General features: G+C 35.3%; 1 protein-coding gene across 1 annotated transcript in view; it reads right to left on the reverse strand.

The window, feature by feature from the left end:
• Galphai (G protein alpha i subunit) overlaps window positions 1-16770 on the reverse strand; it is a 167096-nt gene that overhangs the window by 16781 nt on the left and 133545 nt on the right. The window contains exons 6-7 of the mRNA XM_090415818.1: window positions 5020-5149; window positions 4739-4892 (exon numbers count right to left, since the gene is read on the reverse strand). Of these exons, the coding sequence (XP_090271944.1) occupies window positions 4739-4892; window positions 5020-5149 (284 nt within the window). The remainder of the gene's footprint in view (window positions 1-4738; window positions 4893-5019; window positions 5150-16770) is intronic.

A 16770-nucleotide genomic window follows, 5' to 3' on the forward strand; every position in this document is an offset into this window, starting at 1 on the left:
ATGAAACTTGGATTCACCATTACCCACCAAAATCAAAACAGTGGACAGAAGCCAGTTGCTCAATGCCGAAGAAGACAAAGTCGGTTCCATCAACAGGAAAGATCATGGCATCGGTGTTTTGGGATGTTAAAGGCATTTTGTTTATTAATTATCTTGAAAAGGGTAAAACAGTGACCAGGGAATATTATTCAGATCTTTTAGCCAGACTAGACAAAAAAATTCGTGAGAAAAGACCTGGTTTGCAGAGATAAAAAAAAAAAAAATCTTTCTTCAGGACAACGCAACTGCCCACAAAGGTGTTTTGACAATTGGAAAATTAAGGGATATGCATGATGAATTGTTGGAAACATCCACCCTATTCCCCTGATTTGGCTCCCGACTACTATCTCTTCCCAAAACTAAAAATCTTCCTTGCTGGTCAGCATTTTTCTTCGAATCAAGAGGTGATTGCAACTGTAGAGGGGTATTTTGCAGATCTTACTGAAACCACTACAGGGACCGGATAATGGTGCTGGAGCATCACTGGAATACATTTATAGGGAGATTATGTTGAAAAATACAAATAATTTTGAAATTATAAATTCGTTTTTTCATTCTTAGGATGAGAACTTTTCAGACCGCTCTCGTATTTGTGCTGGTGTTATAACTTAAAATAAAATGCAAATTTTATTTGCATTTATGATGGACATAAAAACTTATAATTGATGGTAAGGAATTTGTTTGCAAAATATAAATTACTAACCAATAAGAAACAGAAACTGTATACATTGCTAGCTGAATAAATAACTATATGTAGGAATAAGTGTAATAATGCTGATTCTTGTGCATGTGGCAGGAATACATGTGGATTGATGGAGGAGCAAATCATCTTGTACAATTTATTATGCTTGTTATGTGTATTTCTTTTATATATATATATATATATATATATATATATTATTTTACTTCCTATGTGTATACTGTCTGAAGACTGAAGGCAGCTGTCCCTACAACAGCCACTATATTGCAGATGTAAGAAAAACAAGTGGTTTTACTGTACCACTGAATAAGGTACAGAGACATTTGCAGTCTGTGTAATATATTTATCAACAGTATAGTTTCTGTAGAGACTCAAACAAAACCATTTGTTGTACTGCCAAACACAGTATCTAACTAAAAAGAATTGTATTAATATTTGTCCAAATTTTCAATTACATGAAATAAGTGTTCAATTGCATTTGAAAGTTTTGATGTCATTAAAGACAGATCACAAATGCTAACTTCAAATAAAATTTTACTGAAAGAGTTACAACTAACGGCATATAAACCTTATGTCAGTGAGCCCACCTAGCATGGAAGTGGCATATAAGTCTTGTGGGTACAATAAACGTGCAAAACTCTTCCCAACATAAATGTGTTAAAAGATGATGGGTAAGTGGCTTTCCTTTTACTCATTCTCAATCTCAGGAAAGTATGTATGCATGATCAAAATTAAAGTATCCCTGTTTAAGGCCATGTGGAGCTCCATCCAGTGATCCGATTGCTGTGAAACTTTGCAGGAACATATTGTGCATCATACAGAAGCAATATATGAGGGGGAAAAAGTTCCAAAATTCATCATATGGGCACTGTAAACACCAAATGCATGAAATTTACATATCACACAACTTGTAGGTGCCAAGAAGATTTAAAAGATGGACGTGGGATTTCACCCTTCATTCTGGTTGTTAATATCATCCACAGCAATGGCACTAACCCTGCCTGTGCTCGTGAAACTGTACTACCTAAACAACTGCAGTGCTGTTGCCACACTCTATAAATTTTGTTGGCTGAACAAATGGCAACGAGGTCCACTATTTCCATGTGCTCTGCAATGAATAATTAGTCAATTTGGAGAAACAAGATTGTTGGAAGTCAGACTTCACAAACCAATCAGTTCACAAGTGGATAAAGTTGCTTGTGCTACTTCTTACTCACATGGAAAAATTACTATATCTACATTCAGTGTGTCATACAATACCCCTGGCGGTGAATTTTTGAACTACATTTTTCCCCCCCTTCTCAGATAGCACTTCTGCATGATGCACAATGTATTCCTGAAAAGTTTCATAGCATTTGGATCACTGGGTGGCACTCCACAAGGCCTTAAAACAAGGATACTTTAATTTTGCTAACCCTGTATGTAGCAAATAGCAAATTAAAAAAAGAATAAAAAAAGATTCTGTTAATGAGGAAATAGTTTTTATTTTGAAAAAAATTTGAGCTTCCAGATGAATTAATTTGCATTAACTCTCGAGTATAGTTCAGTACTCAAGGGTTTCTGTTGAAAAATTAAACTAAGCAGGCAGTGGAAGAATGTATCCAGGAACGATGTTGAAAGTTTATTTTTCACTTGGTTAGAGTATAATAAATTTAGTTTAATCCTTTATCCAAGTGTGAGCAAACAAAGTTTGCGCCTGAAAGTATCACCTTACCCCAGTCCTGAAGATACTTTCAGGCGCAAACTTTGTTTGCTCACACTTGGATAAAGGATTAAATTAAATTTATTATACTCTAACCAAGTGAAAAATAAACTTTCAACATCTTTCTCTAAATCCAGAGTAATTTATTAAAAAAGGGTGGCACACCATTTGGCAACTCCTATAGGTAGAGATGACCTGCTAATGCTTCTGCCTGGTATCTCAACTTGGGCCTAGCTCCCACTGAAGAGACCTCAATAAAGGTCAAAACTAGTCTGGGTTGTGCCCTTCCCTTAATGCACAACATTAGACATATCCGCAAGGAGATGTGTTTTGCATTATGGGAGATACTGAGATAGGAGTGTTGGTAGCTTGCTCCACCTTTGCAAGGAGTGCCCTGGTGTTGTACCACCTTACCCCAGTCCTGAAGATACTTTCAGGCACAAACTTTGTTTGCTCACACTTGGATAAAGGATTAAACTAAATTTATTATATCCAGGAACGATGTGATCATGTATATATTTCAGAATTAGAGTGGAAAAGCCATCAAACCAGAAATGTTAAAAACATAGCTGGAGTAGATAATATTTCTAAAATGCTTAATTATGTAGACAGTTTCAATGTACTTACATTATAAAATAAGGTAATTTGAATTCATCAAAAAGATCAATATGTTCACCATCATATCCAGTTCACTCTTGAGGTAGAAGAGTGACAATCAGATTGAGTCTTCATGCTCTTTCACACTATCAAAATTGGCAGAAATCTGACACTATTAAGACTGGTATATTGAGCACACTCTCTCTCTCTGCTCTACTGAAATGCTGCTCTCCCAGGAAATAAATCACACCAAGTCCACTTTCCTTGCTAAATGGCTTTACGGAATCTTATGTCATCAAGATCACTAATAAGTTATGGTTCCCCTGTCATCTGCCCCCTCAGTGTGATGGGGATACAGGGATGGCCAGTCATGTTACCATTCCTAATATTTAAGGTGTCTCTGAAAGTACAGCCAAACTACTTAGATCTGAATGGACACTTGTAGGTCAAATGTTGTTGGTCTACAAGTGCTCTTTCTCTCTCTATCAACAGGATTTCTACTTTTCTTGGCTCAGCCTTTGGTTCACTGTGGAGTGTATCAAATTCCTTACTAGTGTGGATTATCACAATTTCACCAAACAGGTAGGTCGGTGGCCATGTGTCATGATGAACATTCTTCAGACTAGATTAATTTCCATGAACTAGAACAATTAGGACTTGCATAATGCTACCACCAGGCATCGAATCCTTTGTACGAAAATTAACTTTTCCTAAAAAAGTAATATCTCTTGCTACATTGTCCATATCTAAATAATATGGATGTACTTAAATTATCCCTTTCATGGGAAGCAGTTCTTCACAAGTTCCAGAATATTATTATTTTTAAATCCCTGTTAGAGTTATTTCATTTGAATCTTGATATATTTAGACTATGTCATTCTACATGATGTAGAGTGACATCTGTTCTAGTTGTTTATTTTGAAAGTTACACTGAAGATGCCTTTGATATTGAGCAAAAATTTTATGGTAATAAAAATTTACATAAGTAAAATCAATAGTATGTTTAACCCTCTCATGCATGAATTTTTATATTCATTTATAAAAAATTATAATGATGATACAGTACCATTTAATCTTACAGTATTACCATTCTCTTGCATAAGGACCTCATATGAGGCCCTTATGCATGAGAGGGTTAACTAGTTATGCTGTATGTTCCACTTCAAGTTATCTCTGAGCTTAAAACTGTACTTCTGTAGTGCCACCTTACTCTACTGATGTAATTTCTTCTAATTTATGCACCCTTCCTTCTAAAACTATCCATTTATCTATAGTATTCCTTCAACATTTACCCCTCCCCGAATCTTCAAATTACAACTTACTTTACAGCCTCCCATGTGCGTATACATGTAGGTGTGTTGCTGGCAGCTATGATAATACATCATTAAGTTAGTGGAGTGATAATCTTTGGTTACTACAATTCCATCGCATTTTTTAACCTAGTGTTCACTGGTATCAGATGTTACCGACATTTGCAGACTCAATATAAGAGAACATACTATGATGCCTACTTATTAGTCATTTTCTTTTTTCTTTGCAAAGAGCAGTTTTGGCTACACATCTTTTCTAGAAAAGAATTCATGCATATGGTTAAAGGGACTTACTGTGTGTGTGTGCGTGCGCGCGCGTGCACGCACGCACGCACACACACACACGCACACACACACACACTAACATCCTTCATATGGTCATAAACTTACCAGTATACTCAGGGAAGCATATTGTCAGAGGCGACTTAGTTATTTTTTCTTCAAATAAATCCTTCTTATTAAGGAACAAGATAATAGATGTTTCCACAAACCACTTATTATTGCAGATAGAGTCAAACAGCTTGGTACTTTCTATCATGCGATTCTGCAAAAGGGTACAAAGATTAAAAATTCTACTTTCCACACAAAAATTCATAAAAGAATTTGAAGCTTATTCTAAATTATTTAGTCAAAAATTATACTACATACAAACATTTTTCAAATATACGAACCATTTCTTCATCTTCAGCAAGAACTAAATCATATCCACTGAGTGCTACACAAAATATAATTGCTGTGACATCTTCAAAACAGTGTATCCATTTCTTCCTTTCTGATCTTTGTCCACCAACATCAAACATCCTAATAAAATGCAATAAGTACTAATACATATAACAAGAAAATTTTTTTTTTCATAAATAAGTACATAATTTTATTTAAATAAAGAGCCAATAGGCTTCACTTCGGCAATGTGTATAACATTATTTAAATTAAGGGGATATTAAATCCCACATTATTTCAAAGCTGAATAAGAAATTCAAAGATAGGAATCAAAGAGTTTCATAATGAATATAGCAAACTATAAAAGTTTCGGCGGACTGTAGCGTAAGCTAAAGCACATAGTTCCACACTCGGGCATTGCAAAGGTGGGTAACGTTCTGATCACTATTCTTAGTATTACCCATAATGTAAACACATCTCCTAGGAAATGTGTTTTACACATCTTTGTTTTATTACCCATAATGTAAAACACATCTCCTAGGAGATGTGTAAACATGCCAAAACTTTTATAGTTCGCTATATTCGACATGAAACTCTTTAATTCCTATCTTTGAGTTTCTTATTCGGCTTTGAAATAACGTGGAATTTAATATTCCCTTAATTTAAATAATACATAATTTTATTTACAGCAAACTTTTACTTTTCACTGCTGAAATAGAAGCAATCTAAACTCTCTTTACTGACTTATTTTCACTATTTTCTTTTATGATTCGGATTAAAAATAACATGCAAAACTTAGGCCAGCGGTTCCCAAACTTTTTCAGTTCACAGCACCCTTAGCGTATCAGGATTTTTCCATGACACCCAAAGTCAGAACCTAGTCCTACCTAACAGTTGGTTAAATTAAAAAAAAAATAAATGAAACACGTATTTCAAATTCACAAACAATTAATGTAAAAAAAGTATTAAATAAGTATATATTTTGAACAATCAAATCATTGAATAAATAAATCTTAATTAGTGGGACGGGTGAGCCTGTTGTTCACTGCATATCTTCTCAAATCTTTGATCAAATTGGACACAGCCACCCTCATTTCCTGTTCTACATATATTTTCGCACGATACTTGCTTTTTTATCATTGCAACTGCCCAGCTTTGCACAAATACGATGTTGCAAATGGAATTAAGATTCTGAGCTTTATCACTTAGCAGCAGATATTCATCTTTTACTGATATCCAAAAGTCAGTCAGTTCCATGGTGCCAAATTTTGTCTTCAGTGTATTGTTGCAAGACAGTTCAATAAGATTTCAGCAAAAAATAGGAATATTTCATGACATCCTGGGATACTGTGGAGCACAGTTTGGGAACCACTGGTTTAGGCTATTTGTTTTCCTATCAGCATTAACCAAAATGCTAACACTAATAAATTATATTTTATTTGAACATCTTGCCAATTTTTATAATACAATATACTGATTAATGCAACGTTTCCAAAATTTAGTGATTGTATAACATTTTTCAAAACAGAGATATACACACACAGGGCTACACAACATTGTCATGCATATCTGTTCTCTTCTTTCCTTCTCTTCAGGTGAGGTGAACACAAATAAAAATACTCCTAGTGGGATTTTTCTTTTGGTACCAGGGATGAGAAAAGTTTCATTCAATCCAAGGAATTGGTCAAGAGAATATAAACACCCAGTTATGAAAGTCAGCTGAAAATCTGGAAGTACATTTTTCCCCGATTTTACATTGTACAGTGTTTGGGAATTTAGAATTATGCCCAACAGGTGAAAAACTAATGCTTCAAAGCATTATTACATGTTCAACAGAACTTATGTCTGATCTGTCAAGATCAGACATAAGTTCTGTTGTGTTCGTACATTCTTAATTTTTCTATTACACAAATGAAACTTCATTATTGGCTGATTAATGTGTATGTCTCTTTCCTAATGATTGTGAAATTTTAATGAAGTGTGATCAATATATAAACTTCCAATTTTTACTATCCCTGGGAAGACACAGACCATGTGGCATATCGGTCAGGACATTTTTGCTAAGTGTACCAGTAGAAACACTGAGGTTGAACTGAATTTACATGAGCTGCAAGTACTTGCTCACAAATTTCAAACCTGTTTTGAAAGTTGATTTGGCAAATATATTTTTTAATGGAAATGCATGCTTAGGAGTAGCAAGGACTATCATTTTAAAGTGCTCAAAATGACTCTCAAGCTTAGCTGTGAAAAGGTTAATCAACCTATAGCATTCTAGTACTATGTAGATTCTAATGAAAGAGAATAACATATTAGGCATTCTTCAACATAGTAAAGAATACTTTATGAAAAAGTTATTTCTCTATTTGCAATTTAGTATCTGTCACAATGGATTTTGATAATATCTGGTATGCAGATAGAAGTGGTTCAGAAAGAAAATCCTGCTCGGCCTCTAAAGTGAAGTTACTTTATCTAATTCTTGGTTTGCCTGTGGCATTAATGAGATACAAAAAAAAAAAAAAATGTAACAAACAGGAGATGTTTAGACATTTGAGCTTGGCAAGTGCAAGAAGAATGACTGTTATAGGAGATTTTAACTACATAGGATAAATTGGAGACAGAAATATGCATATAGCAATATGGGAATGGAATTCCTAGAATTCTTGAGGGACAAATGTCTTAGGAAACATGTAACAGAGGGAACAAGGGATTCAAGAATTTTGGATTTGGCCATAGCATCAGAAAAGTTGATAATAACTGAGATGACATCTCTCCCACCAGTTGGAGAGAGTGACCATGTGGTTTTGACTTGAATAGACATGCAGGAGTATCAAAGAGACAGGAACATATGTGGAATTATAAGGCAGGCGATTATAATAGTCTTAGATATCAACTTGGAGAAGTTTCATGAAGGGAGGAATTGGAAGGCTGGGATATCATTAGTGCTTGGGAAATTGTAAAAGAATATTTGTCAGCAGCAAGAGTAAACTGTATTCCACAAGTGAAGAAGAGGACACAATTTGGAGTAAAGTGGATGACAAACAATATTAAACAGGAACTGCATGAAAAGGAGGCTATGGAAGAGCAGATGCATGACGAATATAAGACACAGGCCAGGAGAGAGAGTGACTAGTATGGTAAGGAAGGCAAAATTGGAATATGAGAGATCGGCATTAAGATCCAAAGAAAATCCTAGGGAATTTTTTAGCTATGTGGTCAGTAGGAGGAGAAATGATTGTGGAAGAATGACATTGTGGAATAAAAATGGGAATAGAGTGATGCAGAGGACAAGGACATAGTGGAATTGTTCAAGGAACACTTTATTGGAGTATTTCATCCTGGAGAAGTAGGTTTTAATATTAGAGGGATGGAGCAGGTTCAAGGTTTAGAGGAGGGTGTATTCCAAATACTGAGTACTCTGGATGTCAGTAAAGCTGTGGGACTGGATGGCATTTCACCACAAGTTTTGAGAGAATGTGTTAAAGAACTGACAGCTCCTTTGACCTGGCTTTTCAATGAAAGTCTGGCTATGGAAAGGTGCCCAGGGAATGGAAGGAAAGCAAGATAGTGCCAGTGCCAAGGGCGGTAGCAGACTGGAAGTGTCTAATTATAGGCCAGTTTGTGTATCATCAGTAGTTGTTAAGATCTTGGAGAAATTAGTGAGGAATCGTATACAGCATTGGGCAGATGAGGGTAATGTTATGTGTGAGATTCAACATGGATTTGTTAAGGGACGCTCTTGTTTTAATAATATGCTAGCCTTTTATAATAAAGTTACAAGAGCAGTAGATGAGGGAAAGGCATATACTGCCATTTTTTTGGATTTAGCAAAGGCAATCGACAGGGTGCCGCATGATAAGCTGATATTTAAGTTGCAGTACATGGGTTTGGTCAGGTTAGTAAATTTGATTCAGGATTGGCTGTCTGATAGGTATCAGGGAGTTGTGTATGGTGGGGCAGTTTCAAGGAGGCAGAAGGTTACAAGTGGGGGTCCCACAGGGCTCAGTACTGGGACCTATATTGTTTAACCTTTATAACAATGACATTGTCAGTGGATTGTAGGGGGATATTCAGTTGTTTGCAGATGATGTGAAGCTGGGAAGGGTTATTTGTAATAGTGCAGATGTGGTAGCCCTGCAAGAGGATTTGAATCAGCTAGATAGACAGGCAAATGAATGGGAGTGTCGGTTTAATGCAGCAAAATGTAAGGGCTTGAGGTTTGGGACACATCGATGGGACATTTCAAACTCTATTGGAGTAGTTGTACTGGAGGAAGTAGGGGAGACAAGAGATCTGGGGTTGATGATTGATAGAAACCTGAAATTCAGGGGACATATTGCAAAGGTGGTGAAGGTAACACAGAGGATTGCTGCAATACTGAGAAGGATGCTGACCTGCAGAAATAAAAGAGTTATCATTCCGTTGTATAAGGCCCCGATCAGACTACACTTAGGTTATTGTTCTCAGATTTGGTCCCCAGGATTTGAAGGGGATAAATTAACTGTGGAAAGGGTACAGAGGTGGATAACAAAGATGGTTTCAGGATTGTACGTTAGTTATGGGGATTGACTGAGGGAATGCGGACTGCAGAGTTTGGTAGATAGAAGAAGGAGAGGTGATATGATTGAGACTTTTAAACTGTTGAGAGGTGGTTACAGGGTTGACACGGAGGAGTTCTTTCGTTTGGACAGCAGGAAGGAATGATGACAAGGGGCCATCCCTGGAAGTTATGAAAGGAAGCTGTGGGCAAGAGGGTGAGGAGTGGTTTCTTTGCATGGAGGGTGGTTGAACCATGGAATGCATTGCCTGATAGAGTGATGAGAGTGAGAATGGTCAATGAGTTTAAGGAGTGGTATGATAGCCTTTGTTTCTTAGGAAGGACCTCCCACAATGAGTCTTGACTCCATGGAGGCCTGAATAATAATAATATTATTATTATAATATAATTATAATAATAATAAAAACATATATACACATTTTCTGATGTTAGAATTTTATGGTTTTCAGCAATTCAATAATGCCTCCATAAAAATGGGCAAACCATTGAATATCTCTGGGATGATGATCACTGAAAAGTTGATTTTCCATCTAATTTGTCATTAGAGACTATTTCTTCTATTACTGATTCAAAAAGTTTCACAGTGGAAACTATATATCACAATAATGCACCAAAAATATGAAGTATTTTAAGATTAACATTTTTTTATTAAATTTGTTTTTATTAAATTTTGTTTTTATTAAATTTTTGTTATTATTAAATTTGTTTTTATTAAAAAACATTTTTTTATTAAATTTTGTAAAATGTAATTTTTGTAGGGGGATATTCAGTTGTTTGCAGATGATGTGAAGCTGGGAAGGGTTATTTGTAATAGTGCCGATGTGGTAGCCCTGCAAGAGGATTTGAATCAGCTAGATAGACAGGCAAATGAATGGGGGTGTCGGTTTAATGCAGCAAAATGTAAGGGCTTGAGGTTTGGGACACATCGATGGGACATTTCAAACTCTATTGGAGTAGTTGTACTGGAGGAAGTAGGGGAGACAAGAGATCTGGGGTTGATGATTGATAGAAACCTGAAATTCAGGGGACATATTGCAAAGGTGGTGAAGGTAACACAGAGGATTGCTGCAATAGAAGCAGAGGGAAAAAGTGCGTGCGTGCGTGCACACACACAAAAGAATGATCCAAAAGTTTCTGGACATATTCTATAGTAGACAAGGGCAACGAAGTCCCACAAAGAGATTGCAAAGAGACATTGTTATTTTTAATTTTTTTAAATACAAGCACTGCCAGAAAGGAGTGTACCTATGTATAAGTACCCATGTACATGCATATACATGATAAATATATACATGTTAACAATATACTGCGACACAGAAGTGTGTCTATATATAAAAATATATCTTTTACTCATCAAACTAAGCTTAGAGAAGCTGAAAATTTCACAAATAATAAAAGGAATATTTCAAAAATGAGGGCCTTAGGAATGACAACAGTTGTTCCTCAGAAATGAAACAAACAATGAAGCTGTGCAAAAAAATAGTAGGAAAAATGAAATACAATACTGGCTGAAAAATGAAAAAAAAATTTTTTAATTCAGGATTTTCATCTCATAAACTCAAGGAAATCAACTATACTTCACACTATTTCATAATAGCGTGAAGTATAGTTGATAATATAATCACAAGGTTCAGGGACCACGAGATGGCATTTCTAGCTGACATCTCTTCACTGAATGCCAATTATAATTAGTGATAGTTTTTGGCCAGCTATCTCTGATTGGTTACCAGTAGCCTTGCCTAGTCTCTATAAGGGAATAAAAGATATTAACAGATTTTATTTAATTTTATTTTGATTAAAGATGATTGAGCCATGGACATGCCCATATTTCAGACATTTACAGCATTCAGGAATGGTATAATGCCATGAATATAATATGATGGGAAGATGTTGCTGATGTATATTAAGAATTTTGTTGATCATCTTGGGTTCAAAACCATTGAAAGCGAAGTTAAGCCTCAGGTAGGGAAAGTCTTCATTACTATTGACTGATGTACTAGATATATTGTATATCTATCTTACAATGTTTTAATCATGCCTATCTTCTATAATGGAAATGGATGGTGTGAAGTGGCACAAAAATCTTGCAGTTGTGGTAGGTTTTCTGTATATTGAAAAAGACTATATTTTTTCTGCTTTTTTTTTTTCCATTTATTTCGACAAGGATATCAAGGAACAGTAATTTTTTGTCATCTTCCAGTTCAAGAGTGAATTTTATATTGGGATGCAAGCTGTTCAGATAGTCTTTGAAATGAATTAAGTCATCCATTATTCCTGACCAAATAACAAAAATATCATTATGTAATGTAACCAAAGGATACATTACATAATGATATTTTTGTTTTGTTTATAAGACTATTTAAACACTGTATGGAAAACACTCTTTTCATATTTCAGGACAACTGGAAACAAAAAGGATTTGTCATGGATTTCTCCCTATCTCCAGCCTCTTTTATCTGGTCAGGAACAATGGATGACAGTTCGTTTTAAAGACTATCTGAACAGCTTGCATCCCAATATACGGTTTAATCTTAAACTGGAAGACAAGAATTACCGTTCCTTTATATCTCTGTCAAAATAAAGAAGAAAAAAAGATTGTACTTTACAGTATACAGAAACCTACCGCAAGTACAACATTTTTACATGCTGCTTCACACCATCCATTACAAAAGATAGGCATGATTAAAACATTGCAGGATAGAGATACATTATGTCCAGTATGTCAATCAGCAGTAACGAAGAACTGTGTTACTGAGGCATAACCAGTCCTCAATGGTTAAAGAGGCAGTGAAGGAAAAGAAGAAAGCATATTGAAAGTTCCTGACAAGTCAGCTTGTGCTTTTAGAGAATACAGAGCAAAATGTAAGAAAGCAAAGCACTGTGTAAAGCTAGCTAAACAAAAGTTATGAGAAGATGTTTGTAAGAACGTAGAAAATAAATATCAGGAAGATGGGAAAATATTCTGGAGGCTATTGAAAAAGCTTAGACAAGGAAGATAGTTTGAGGTAAACTCAGGTGTGCAACAAGGGTGCACAATATCTCTACTCATTCATTATCTATATGGATCACATTATGAAAGAAAGTAGTATTAAATCTGATATCAAAATTAGCGATGTTAATCTAAGCTCTTTATGCAGATGTTATACTTCTGAATAAATCCAGTATAAGTCTGCAAGATTCCCTGACTAAATTGAATAACTTGTAATAAATTTGGTATGAAAATTCAGCAATAAAAAGACAAAGACAATGAACACAGGCTGAAACAGTGAAAACATTAACTATATCCTGAATGGTGAACCTATAGAACAAGTAAAACATTTCAGCTATTTAGGCACAATTTTTAGTGAAGATGGTAAATTAAATATGGAAATAAACAGAATTAGTAAAGCTGGTATGATAGGAAGTCAGCTGAATAAATTTATATGGAATAAGAAAGAAATTAATCAAAACACTAAATTAGCTGCATATAATTATTAAAACACTTAAGGAATAGAACAACATAGTTAAGAATATAAATTAAATTAAACTTTAATAAATATTTTCCGATATTTCGGCAATGTCACATTGCCATTTTCTAAAGGAACTTACAAAAAAGTTACGTGCATGTAGGCACTACAACACAGAAACTGGGAATGATAAGATGAAGCTATTGTTCTCCTAACAGTCCTGATGGTGCCCTCTAGCGGGCTAAGTAGGTGTTCTTGGCCGTTGGGCTGAAGGTCTGCAGAAGTAGCTGCATATAAGATGGTGCCATTTTATCATATCCATTTTAACTTATGAATCTGAGAGCTGGGTTAGAGATAAAACACTTGATCAAAGATGGGAAACTTCTGATATGAGAATTCTGAGAAAGATTAGTGGAGTGAATAGATGACATCAATGGCAGTATCACATCAAAAATGAGGATATTAGAAAAGAACTTGCCATTATTAGCATTCAGGAATGTATTAGTAGAGGTAATCTCAAGTGGTATGGTCACAAACAGAATGGGAGAGGAAAGATTAACAAAACAAGTATTCTTTGCCAGGTTGGGGAAAAGATCCAGATGAAGGCTAAGACATTGATAGATTGATACAGCAAAAAGTGCCTTAAAAGACAGAAATATAAGATCTGATAATATTGGAATCTTGACAGATAAGATTCATTTGGAGGAAAATTGTTGATCAGAAGTTAGTAATGTAGTAGTGTTATAATTATTTTTCATGTAGTAGTGTTATAATTATCTTGTACACTGCACCCTCCCCTGAGGGTCCATTTAGGAATTTGATGATGTTATGAATACCTCACAATATGGTCTCACCCATTCATGTTAGCATTAAAGTAGTGTTTCCAGTAAAATCAAAAGTATAGGCTGAGGCAGTTGCATCATATCCTATACTGCAAATGCTGCACTATAGTAACTGCAACTGACAAGTGAATGGCTACCACCTGTAAAGCAGTGTTAAGCTGGATGGACACTGGCAAGGAATATGGATGTCGACAAGGATAGCCCCCTCTATGAGTAAATGCATCTCTAGTTCTGTCTTTATGAATAATAATGAAATACTTGTTGAGTTTCCACTAGGTTAAGTATGTCTCCTGCAGACAAAAAAAAATAGACTTATGTTTCTGCAAAAGTAGCTTGATATACTTGATATTTCGGTGGAATCCACGATAGGTCCAATGTAACAATTTCTTTATTCTTTCCTTCGTAGAATTATCAGATTTCTGAGAGGCTGAGACTTACTGTGTCTGGCCTGTGTTTGTAATTTAATTCTTGAAAGCATGGACAGCCATAGTTACCCTCTCCTTCTCTGGAGAAATGTTTAATACATCATCACATGAGTCAGAATCAGTTCTTGTGTTTAGTATATATATTCAGTGGCTAGAGAAGTATCCATATTTCTTTGGGAATGTCTGTTGGTTTTTCTTAAGGGCTATTAAGAAATTATGGCCCTTGCCATAATTTCTTTGAGAGGTAGTTCTCATTTGGCAAGATTTAGCAGTGTTACGGGAGTGAGACCATCACTATTGGTAATTAATGGACTCTAAACAGAAGCACTCATGATCATAACATTCAGTTATGTTGAAATTATCAAATGGTGCAATACAAGTGCACTTGTATTGCTTTTGATATTTTCTTAACTGCCACCTTCTCAGCAGAGATGATTTCAGAACAGTTGTTGTGGTGGAAGCTAGCTTCCTCTTTGCATCCCAATATGAGATATTTTGTTCAGTTTTTAATCTTCTATCTTTTCATTCTTCCACTATTGGCATGCTCAAGAGTAAACTTCAAGAAGTTGTGCCATTACCAGATATAATGTATAACATTGAACGCGGAATCTGTCGCTTTACGCCGGAAATGCCTATAACATAACATCAGACTTAACGTTGCCAATATCCTCGCCCAGTCATCACCTCCAAAAAAGTAATTTATCATCCAGCCAACTCACTGTTCTCAGAAAATTACTGAGCAGTAATTAATAAAATTCATATAATTGAAAAATGGAGATTATCCTCCGAGATCACTCTACCTACATCCCAATAGAACACGATCTCACAAAAACACAAGTTAAAAAATTAAAAAAACTTGCTTAAAAAGTATCCTCCTGGCTTCCAGACATTACACAAAAATTCAAACCTTTTGGTTCTTCATATATACCATCAGCAGTGTTACCAATGATATCAATGATAGTATGACCTACTGCATTACTTCAACCTTGGTATCACTTCTGAGTCTGGCTCTCACTGATGAGACCTCAACAAAGGTCTAAACTGGTCTGGGTAGTGACCCTTCCCATATGTGCTCTGCATTATGGGATACTAAGGCAAGTGATGTGAAGTCAATACCACCTTTTCCACGAGTTGCGCCAGTCCTGAAAATACTTCAGGGGCACACTTTGTTTGCTTACACTTGGATAAAGGAGTAAACCAAGTATATAATTTATTGGTATCTTCAATTTATAGTATAACCAAGTCGAAAAACTTTCAACAAAAATTCAGGCATTTTGTTCCTTCATTTTTTAAAACATGTTGGATGTTTAATGGAATGAAAACAGTAAGGATTGTGTTTTCATTCCATTTGTAAACTTATTTGTAAAAAAGCATCTACATGTGATTTTTTAAGATAGTTTTTAAAACAATTCAAAACTGAATAATGAATAAGTTAATGGAGAAAAATATACAGACAAGCACCTTACTGTAATGGTAGTGTTGCACAATGTATTTTAAGTGGAAAAGCAAGCAGGCTTCTGGAGTATCTTATCTGATGCAGCTGATCTTAGTGTTTACAGTTTGTTTGTTTTTTTCTATTATAAAGAAAATTGGCCTGGTAGATCAAGTGGACAACACACTTCCCAACTAACAAGCTGCAGGCTTGAAACCCACTATGGCATAGTAGATGATTTTCGTTAACCAATGAGAAACTATCACACTGCATAATGGAAGAATGAAGTGGCTTGAAAAAGTTCAAAGTTTGGTCTCTAGAACATGGTTCCCCGATTATCTATTATTATTACAGGCAACTCCAAGGAGTCCTTAAACTCATCGAGGGAGGCCCTAACACCACGTCAAGAACAACTACTATTCAACATTCATACAGTATCTATCATACTTCGCCTTGAACTCATTCACAGTCATGGCACCCACAACAGACTCTGGCAGCTTATTCCATTCATTCACCACTCTCCAAGTAAAAAACCTAGCTCTAACACCCTTGCCCAGTTTCCATGGATGGCCCCTAGTTCTCTTCTCAAAAATATCTTCTGAATTAATCTTATAGAAACACTTCAGTAATTTGAATGTCTCAATCATATCACCCCTTTTCTGCCTATCAACCAATTTCTGCAACCACAATCTTCAACCTGTTCTCATAAGGTTCATTAGTTGTTCCTGAGCTTAGTGTATGATGGGTTTACAACTTTTCATAGGTCAGATTCACATAAGAAAATAAATATAATGAAAACATTTAAAAGTGAGTATAAACAACCATAAATATTTCAAAAATAGCCAAGAACAAGTCAGTGCAATCGCTGTGGTTCTAAGTCCAAGAGTGAAACTAACAATGTAGTTCAAAAGATGGAATTATGCCAGTAGAAAGCCATGTCATATAATTTGTTGTATCCCATTTACTAGTTAACATGATTATATATATAACCATCATACCTGCAAAAGAAATTAACCAGTTAATTGAGTCACATAATCCAGAGATTACTGTGTCTGAATACTA

This window comes from Typopeltis vanoorti, chromosome 3 (assembly GCF_054136105.1).
Source record: "Typopeltis vanoorti isolate ZY-2024b chromosome 3, IOZ_Tvanoo_1.0, whole genome shotgun sequence".
Taxonomy (NCBI): domain Eukaryota; kingdom Metazoa; phylum Arthropoda; class Arachnida; order Uropygi; family Thelyphonidae; genus Typopeltis; species Typopeltis vanoorti.